Raw genomic sequence first — 10005 nt, forward strand, 5'->3', positions numbered from 1 at the left:
CTCCCAAATCCTTAAGAGAAAATTGGTTGTGCAAAGCTGAAATAAGAGACCGAACTTGAGTAGTATCATTCCCTGTAATTATAATATCGTCAACATAAATCAACACATAAATCTCAAAGGCAGCATGAGTTTTAACAAACAATAGGCATCAGCTTTAGATTCGACAAAGCCCATAAGCTTTAGAGTGCGGCATAGACGTTCGAACCAAGCTCTCGGGGCCTGCTTGAGCCCATAGATAGCTTTATTCAATTTTCACACCAGAGGGGAGGTTTTACTTGGGACTTCGAAACCCGACGGTTGACGCATATACACAAGCTCAGTAAGTTGACCGTTTAGAAATGCATTAATGGTTGTGGGTTTCACAACTGGATTGAATGTTTCTTTGTAATCAAGCCCCGGGGTCTGAGAGTAGCCTTTTGCGACAAGACGACCTTTGTATCGAGCAACAAAACCATCTGGATTTGTTTTGAGTTTAAAGACCCATTTACAACCAATGATAGGTAAAGAAGAGGGTGGTGCAACAAGAGTTCATGTATGATTCTGCATTAAAGCTTGATATTCGACTTCCATAGCTTTACGCCATTCAGGATGTGAGCTGGCTTCCTGAAAAGATGACGGTTCCCAGATGCTTGAATGTATAGATAAGTGAACTTTTGGTTTGAAAATCCCATCCCTAGAACGAGTCACCATTGGGTGAAGATTCAATGGAGTAGGTGCAGGTGTCGTGGCTTGGAGGGAAGAATAATTAGAAGGTGATGATAAAGTAATTATCTGCTCAGTGGACGAAGAGACAAGAGACAGAGTAGCATATGTATGAACATATTTTGCACAAAAAGATTGAGGTGAAGAGTCATTAAAGGAAGGTGCTGGAGATACTGAACTAAAGGAATATGTGGAAGCAGGAACCTTTGGTAAATAAAGAAATGAAGGAGAATAGGATTGATGTATGGAAGTGGAACTAGAGCAATCAAGCTACTTATGGAAAGGGAAGCTGTGCTCATGGAATTTGACATGTCTTGAAATAAAGACACGGCCAGCGGCACTAATACATTTATATCTTTTGTGTTAGTCACTATAGCCAAGAAATGTACATGGGGTGGAACGGAAGTCAAGTTTATGAGGATTATAGTCACGAAGGCATGGAAAACAAAGGCATCCAAATATTCTAAGATAAGAGTAATCTGGTGGTTTTTGGAACAGACACTGAAGAGGAATACGTCCCTGAAGAGCAACAGTAGGCAGCTGATTTATGAGATAAACTTCCGTTGAAAAGGCATCATCCCAAAATCATAACGGCATTGATGCATAGGCTAAAAGAGACAAACCAGTGTCGACTATGTGACGGTGTTTTCTCTCAACGACACCATTTTGTTTTGAGGTATAAGGGCATGACACTCTATGTGTTATCCCCTGTGTTTGAAGTTAGGAACTTAAAGATTGAAACTCCCCACCCCAGTCAGATTGAACGGCTTTGATTTTGTTGTTGAGTTGTAGTTCAACATGATTTTTGAAGTGAGAAAATATTTGAGCAACTTCTGATTTAGATTTAAGAAAATATATCCACGTAAATCGACTGAAGGCATCGACAAAGCTGACATAATACTTGAAACCATTCCGTGAAGGGGTGTGTGCAGGACCCCAAACATCGGCGAAAACAAGTTCAAGAGGTTCTGAAAATTTTGTTTGAGAATTGGGAAAGATGAGTTTATGACTTTTGCCAAGTTCACAAGCTTCACATAATTTCATAATAGCATTTCTTGGAATCAACAAATTACATTTGGATAAAATTTTCTTAACAATAGGAATTGGTGGATGTCCTAATCTATAGTGCCATTGGTTCAAAATACTTGGAGAAACTTTGATTGAATGCTGGTGAGTAATAGTGGAGCATGTGGCTAAAAAGGTGGAGTGAAGACATGTGGGCTGTGGATAGGTGGCAGTAAGAGGTGTCCCAAGAGTGAACTTGTATAATCCTTCATGCAATATTTCGCGGAGAAGAACAACTTGCGTGGCTAGATCCTTCACAAGACAAAAGGAAGGATAAAACTCAAAAAAGACATTATTATCATGAACAAACTTACTAACACTTAGAAGATTTTTAGTAATGCGAGGAACTCGGAGCAAGTTATTTAATCAAAAAGGGCGAGATGAAGAGGAAGAATGAAACTTAGAGTCACCAATGTGAGATATAAACAAACCTGCGCCATTTCCAATATGAACCTTACCACCACCAATGTACTCAGAGCCAATTGTAAGATTGCCAAGGTTATTTGTAACATGGTGAGAGGCACCGGAATCTGGAAACCACCATTCATCCTCTGCAGATTCAGAAGTAGCAGTGGCTACAACTACAGATGGATAGAGTGGTGAAGGAGGTCGTGGATGACCTTGATTTCGTGGAAGAAAAGAACCTTGTGACAGTGGTCGAAAAGAGTTTGCAGATTTAGGAACAAATTCAGCATCAAATCTGTAATAGCATATTTCTGCTACATGGCCCGTAATCCCACAGATTTGACAAATGGATCGACCATTATTGTTCCAGAAACGTCGTCATCCCCGAGTATTCCTTCTACGACAACGAGAATAGGATCCTCGAGGTGAAGAGAAATGTTCAGGTTTTTTCTGAGGAGGGAGTGTGGCTGTTTTCATTGAATGAGGCAGAATGTCATTGCTAGTGTTATGCGATTCCAGGCGTCCTTCATGAGTGAGAAGGAGAGCAGCAACTTCTGATAATCCTAAAGTATCAACCCTTGATGTCACGTGAACGACGACCGAATCATATTCCAAGCCTATGGCACTGAGAATATACAGGATTTGATCATCCTCATCGATAGGATGGCCAGACGCTGCTAAAGTATCCATGAGGTGTTTCATTTTACTCAAATTGTCTTTCATACTCTGATTTCCTTTCTTCAAAGTCTGCAACTGTAGTTTATATTGCATTACCTTCGTCTTCGACCTTGAAGCAAATAAGCACGAGACCCGAAGCCAAAGTTGAGAAGATGTGGCACACCCAATCATTTGGCTTTGAACAGCCTCCGGCATAGATGACAATATGAAGGAAAATAAGAGTTGATCTTGTCTATTCCAATTGATAAATTTAAGATTGCTAGTAGTGGCGGTGTTATTTTCAGAAATCACATTGGGAAGGATAGGAGGGTCTGGAAGAATGAAATCCTCTAATCCCATACCACGAATTCCAGCAATGACTTGAAGATGCCATAAAAGAAAATTGTTGTCACTCAGCTTAACCGAATTAATCCGGTTGGCTGGGTTAATAAACACGAAGCTTAGGACAGTCGCTGCAACCTCGGTTTGGATGAGAGTCTCACTACTGGAGCTGGCGTTAGCCATGGCAGCTCTGATACCAAGTTAGAAAAGTAGATGAAGAGTAAGAATAATATTGGTGTGAATAATTCTTCCATACTTTCATTTACACTTGAGAACCGATTTATACAGAGGACTCAAGATACAAGACGTTGACACCTGGAATCTTATCCGCAATTCAGTTACAAAAAATTCAACAATAAATTCATCTAGATGCATCCTAATGTTTACTGGACCCAGATTATATGGGCTTGTCGTTTATCACATGGGCTTTGAGTTTCTTCAATTCATGGGCTTTCACTGACATTATCAATTCGACCCGTTTCTTGAATTTCTGTATCAGTACCATGCTGACCGGCATCTTCCATAGCTTGCTGGTCTCTGTCTCCGCCAAGAGAAGCAGATGTGCCGTCGTCGTGTAATGCTTCATCATTGTCCACCTCACCCTCGGGCGAGATATCTCCAACAAGAATGATATCCTCATTGGCAGTAACTTTCGAGTTCCTAAAATGTATGCACTTTTTTATGACATGATAGACATGTATCATCTTCTTGGTTAATTTTTTTCCAATCGGTGTCGCGGAACAGAACAGAGCAAACAAAGTTACTGATCCTACGATGATAAAGAGGCCTGCAAACTCGAACACGGTGAGACTAGATGTCTGCTGCGAGATCATTGAAGTAAGCGGATCTTGGGAAGAGTATCCAGGCCCGAAATTTTTTTGCTCGATTGCTGTCATATTTGTACCTTGAGTAATATCAACGATTGCTTTGGAGAAATAAGCGGCTAAAGGGGAGCCCTTAGGGAATGCCTGAGTAAAGGACGACACATAATGTAAGTGATAAAAATTTGAAGGAGCAGATCAGTTTTATAAATATAGTGATTATGTGTAAGTAGAAGGATGGAAAACTTACAAAGCCAAAGCCACCAGTCCTGTACGTTGGTCCAACCATTTTGTATTCAGAATCATATCTTTTGAGAAAAAGCTTCATGTAAGGAACCTCATCAAATATGGCGTCTATGCCTCCGTTCTTACTCCCCTTAGACATAGCTTTATGGTAATCTTCAACTGATGCATATTTCCTGAGCCTCGATCCACTGATATGTAGTTGTTCTGTCAAGAATTTTATCATAAAGGAGCCATCCTGGCAACCCACATAGTAATTATCAGAAAAAGCAAACTTCAATTGATCTACTGTCAGAATTGCTGATAAGTTTGCTGTATAGCTCTGCATTAGAATAAATGCCATGAAAACCCAAAAAACCAACACAAAGGATGACCAATTATTTGTCGCCATATTCCCTGGAAAAAAGATCAAGATAAGATTTAAAGTTAATTAGACAACAGAAGGCGTGACAGCATGCTAATAAGATTGAAAACAGAGATAATCATGTTCAAGTGAGACATTACTTTCTGGGAAAGCAAGAACCGTCACGGGAGACAAATATGCCATTCCGCGCTTCTTTTCGCTTGGCCTAACTACATCTTCAATGTTGTAAGTAGGTTGGTTCTCCAATATACGAAGAACTATTCCCATCAAAATGCAAGCTGCAATAATTGCAAGCCAGAGATCCCACCTCAATGGTTTAATAAAAATCCACATGTCAAATGGTTTTCTATTTTTCACCACAAGAACTACTCCGGATTCTGAATACGGCTGAGAAAAATCAACCATTTCTGTTCGAGGAGCCCAAATTGTGGTATCCCCCACCAACATATCAAACTCCTGGTACAGAAAGAGCCAAGGAAAAGTTTCAACTGAATTTGTGTTTTTACTCTTTCCAGAGCCATGTTTCCAATTATAGCTAGATTAAACTTATGAACAATGGAATGAGAAACTAGTTCCGGATGAAAGTACCTCAGGTATCCTGGCGAGCATGTTGTCATAAGACCAATTTAAATTTTTTGTATCATTGTAACAATAAAACTTGTAGTTCAGAAAGGGAAGCATCTTCAATGAAGCCAAGAATATATCGACTGAAAATCCAGATGCATTTGTGTAATTTGTTATAGGATCAACTGACAAAGTAACAAATTCTGTGAATCCACTTTTCCAAGGCACTCCTACTCGAAGGTTACCATCAATTGTCGGGATATCCCAACCCTTGGGTCGTGCCACAGAATCTCCAGGCCAAATGATTTGTTTGAGTTCTTTTGCTGAAGTTGAGTAGCTTGTTTCACCAGTGGAGCTAAATTCTTTGACTATTCCTCTATCTGGATTCCAAAATCCTACCGTTTTCTCACCGTTTCCGATCACATTGAATATCTCATAAGAGGAAGCCTTTAATTTTCCATCATCAAGTTGGAAGTCTCCACTCAAACCTCTGAATTTTGTAGCCGACAATTCACTTAGAAGTCTTGGACCATATGATGAGATACTCAAATTTGCACCTTCTATCATGACTTTGGTTCCACTCTCATACAATGAATTGGAATTCACCGGTCTAATCTTCTCTAAAGCTATCGCCAATGCATTTATTGTATCATAAGCCCATAAACCATAAATATTGAGCTCCATAGTCGGACCCGTTGAATTTTTCAGTAGCATATTTCTTTTCCATCTTTCTCGAAAGCTTTGCAGATTTTTTGAGTCCTTGGCAAAAGGCCTTATTCCCACAACTCCCTCCATTGAATTGCGGGTTGCTGAATCCATTGAATTCATGAAGTTAGATAAACTATCAGTGATAATCCAGGCATACCCTTCCCTCATCATCCCAACCTTCTCTGCAACAGCAAACAACCGATAACCGAGTGACGGGCTCATGTGCACGACAAATACTCTTGTTTGCTTAGTCAGTAACTTGCTGAGTTCGTTCCATAAATGGTAGTCCTTAACCGATGTGGGGATTGCAATCATATATGCTATCCCGACTTCAACTTGTTGTAATGCCTTGTTCAGATGTGAAAGAAACTGATGGCCGTATTCTGTATCTTCGTATAAAACTACAACTTGAGTCCATTCAAATCCACGACAGAGTTCTGCAAGAGCCTTCGCTTGAACTGAATCATCTGGGGTTGTCCTGATAGAGTAACGACTTTCACCATACGAAAGAGCCGATGTTCTTGCAGTGAACGATACAAATGGCACATGAATTCTTTCTCCGAGTTCTGCGACAAAGGTATCTTGGCTTGATCCGTGATGAGGCCCTAAAACCCCGTGCACTTTTTCGTACTTCAGTAATTCTTGAACTGCAATCAACAAGCATACTTGTTCATATTCATGGAAAAATCTAGTTGAAAATTCACACTACTGTTTGAATCTGATATATATTTCTTAAACAATATCGGAAATTTGAAGTTTATGGTTCTACTTTAATAAAACTATAAAAATAAATTCAAACATATAAGAAATTTGAATAAGCATATCCCAGTATTTGTTTTTTCTAACTAAATTTAAAAAAATTAATTAGTTTTAAAAAATTTTGAAGAAGTAATTTCTTAAAAAAAATACAGTTCAGTTATAATTATGCGAAGCCAGATTATTATATAACTCGTCCGCTTGATTAAATGAGGTTTAATTGGATTGAATTTTTACCTGCTTGGACTGGTTGCAGATGGATTATATAAAATGGAGGAAGTGGAAAAAAAAATTAGAAATAAATTTTTTGAGATTTGTAATATAAATAAATAAATTTTATATATTTTTATTATAGATTTTTGTCATAATTTTTTGTTTAACAGTAATGTATTACTTAAGGACGTATCCAATGGTTCACGTTATTTCTTATATGTGAGGTTCACAGAAAAATCATGGACCACATATAAAAATAAATATGAATAATTGATTATGCACTTAGGGTAATATCCTAAAAAAAGAATTGAAATTACCAAATGTAACGACAAAAAAAAGATAATTTTTCGAAAGAATTTTTTTTTATAAAAAATATTGAATATTCATTAATTTCTTAACCATCTTATTAAATATTTTAATAGGAATTTTATTTCTCAAATTTCGCATAAACCAACATTTTTTTCTCAAAATCGTCATTGCAACTTATTTTCAATATTGCCCATCTCAAATTGTACTATGATCGCTCACTAATTTATATCAGTTATTATTAAATTAAACATAAAATTAAGAATTTAATAAAATTTTAAAACTTATACGGAAGTTTTTTCTCACATTTTCATTGTAACTTATTTTCGATGTCACCCTTTTGAAATTGCACTTGACCCCTCACTAATTTCAATAAGTTATTATTAAATTAAACATAAAATTAAACATTAAATAAAATTAAAAAAAATCATATATAAATGATGATTATAATTTTATGCACACAACTTATGTGCATAATTTACTAGTAAATTATAACTAATTAGTCGCACCAAACGAGCACAAAATTTGGATGTTACCGACAAACCATTCAATTTCATCAAACTTAAAAAGATTTTTAATTTTTTGGCTAAGCTTGTAAAGTCAAAAAAGGAATAAAAATCATCCATTAAAATTTCATAATTAAATAATCGAAATGACTTAAAAAAAAGGATGGAAATAACATTTTGAATTTGAAGGCCATATTATAAGTTCGTCAACCTTTTAGTAACATAACATTGAACAAATTGGACCCTAACCCAAACTTCAAGAATACACACATAACACACAAATATATTTATATAATTTTGAACAAATATAGTCGTAAATAATTTTTAAAAAAAGTTCAACTAATCTAATATTAAAATTGTTAAAACTTTGAAAATTCTTCCACCTATTTCAATTTTATACTACATTTACGTACATAACATTTTCTCTTTATAATAAAAGTTCGACATTCATAATATAAAATTAAAATGGGTTTGATCTGATATATAGATTACACTGAGCAAGAAGAAGAAGAAGAAGAAGAAGAAAAGGGATTATTACCTGCAAAGTTGATGTCAACCAGAGTCTTGGCATCCTTGGTGTGTATCTTCAATCTTGTTTTATAATTTGGATGATCCGAATAGAAATCCGTAATCGCCATACCGATGCATAAATCAACCATGGAACCGAATTCAGAATCCACATCAAGAATTAAGCCAATGTGAACTAACGATTGATTTTGCTTCGTCGAAGAAATGTCATCAACATCCGAGCTAGAAAAGCCTAAAAACAAGAAGAGAGTAATTACAAAATGAGCAAGTTTCATGTTGTTGGATTTGTGAGTACTTTCAATTGGATTTTGTGTGTGGTTCAGAGAGCTGCATATATAAATAAATAGACATTTATATGATTTGGCATGCAATAATTTGATGTACATAGTACAATGTTTGAATTTTTCAACGATTGTTTTTATTTCGATTATTCTTATTATTATTTTTTTTAATTTGTCGATTTACGCGTGGTAGACTTGTGATCTCGTTGAAGTCAAATCGTGTCCTTCATATTTTGGGAATGCGTAACTCATCTGTTCTTCTTACCTCCTAGAATCAGTCAGGGTACGTAGATAAGTAAATTGAAATTGATGTTCATCTTAGGTTTTGTGTTCCGGGCCATAATAGATTTATATGACAACTATTTCATATCTATATAAAAATGATTAACCTAAATTATTATAAGAGTGTCACATATTCACTGTCTCGTTGGTACGGTTACGACCCCAAGATCTTAGAAGTCTTAAGGTTCAAATTCTAGCGATTGTCTCGTTGGTACGGTTCCGGCATATTGTATGTGTAAAAAAATTATTATAGGAGTCAATTGAGATCATGTTAGTTGTTCCACATCGGTTAAATAAAATCACTGAGAGTTGCATATATTAGGTAAGAATTTAATGTGGTGGGACTCACATTAAATTAAATAATAATAAAAAATATTTTCACACATATCCCACATCGGGAAATCCAAAAAGGTTGGTTCAAGAAATTTGTTATAAATTGAGTCTTCCTTGTTTGCTTTTAGTATCCCAAAATCAAAAGCTTTTTAACTTTGATAAAAAGAGAGTACATAGAAAAAAAGAGTATATTTTTTCTTGAGTGCGGGAATTCTCTTGTGTGAGTTAGAGAAATTATTTTCTCGGTATACTCGGGTTGGGAGTGTGAGAAATATTGAGTGTATTGGTGTATATACTTGTTGTAATATTTCTTCCAGTTATAAAAGTTGCAGTGCTCCGTGAACGTAGCCTGTATTGGGTGAACCACGTAAATCTTTGTGTTCTTGTTGATTATTTTATTCTGCATTCTTGGGTACTATATTTATCATCTTGATCGGCATCGCTTCGGGGGTGTAATTCCCTAACAACTGGTATCAGAGCCTTGTTGTGAAAATTCTTAAGAATTCTGAGTATGCTCTGTGGTTGCAGCTTTGTCTGATCTTCTACATAAGAAAAGATTTTTTAGATTTTTTGCTAAGACTAGAGAAGTGATGGCCGAAGATGATGGATCGGGACCGGGATTCAACAAGTTCGACGGTACAGATTTTACGTTTTGGCGACTACAAATCATTGATTATTTGTATAGCAAGAAGTTGCATCAACCTCTATTTGGAAAGAAGCCGGAAAAGATGGAGGATGATGACTGGAAGCTTCTTGACCGACAAGTGTTAGGTGTAATACGATTGACCCTAACGAAGAACGTGACACATAACGTGGCGGAGGCAAAAACAACGGAGGAGATGATGTCCATTTTGTCGGACATGTACGAAAAACCATCGGCAAATAATAAAGTACATCTCATGAAGAAGTTATTTAACTTGAAGATGAGA

At 36.4% G+C, this 10005-nt stretch overlaps 1 protein-coding gene across 3 annotated transcripts; it reads right to left on the reverse strand.

Moving 5' to 3' along the window:
• Positions 1 to 352: 352 nt before the first annotated feature.
• LOC140991819 (glutamate receptor 2.8-like) lies at positions 353 to 8502 on the reverse strand. 3 transcript variants are annotated; one of them, XR_012177959.1, is made up of 6 exons: positions 8191 to 8502; positions 5188 to 6518; positions 4740 to 5055; positions 4243 to 4631; positions 2221 to 4139; positions 353 to 2166 (listed from the first exon to the last, which is right to left on the reverse strand). XR_012177959.1 is itself a non-coding variant. In XM_073461984.1 (5 exons), exons 1-5 carry the CDS (start codon positions 8453 to 8455, stop codon positions 3615 to 3617), a joined length of 2826 nt encoding a protein of 941 aa, XP_073318085.1. In that variant the 5' UTR covers positions 8456 to 8502; the 3' UTR covers positions 353 to 3614. The 3 variants fall into 3 exon arrangements, 1 of the variants encoding a protein (XP_073318085.1); XR_012177960.1 differs by having other exon boundaries at positions 353 to 2019; positions 2199 to 4139; XM_073461984.1 differs by having other exon boundaries at positions 353 to 4139.
• Positions 8503 to 10005: the final 1503 nt, after the last annotated feature.

The sequence above is a fragment of the Primulina huaijiensis genome, chromosome 13 (assembly GCF_012295235.1).
Source record: "Primulina huaijiensis isolate GDHJ02 chromosome 13, ASM1229523v2, whole genome shotgun sequence".
In the NCBI taxonomy this organism is placed as follows: domain Eukaryota; kingdom Viridiplantae; phylum Streptophyta; class Magnoliopsida; order Lamiales; family Gesneriaceae; genus Primulina; species Primulina huaijiensis.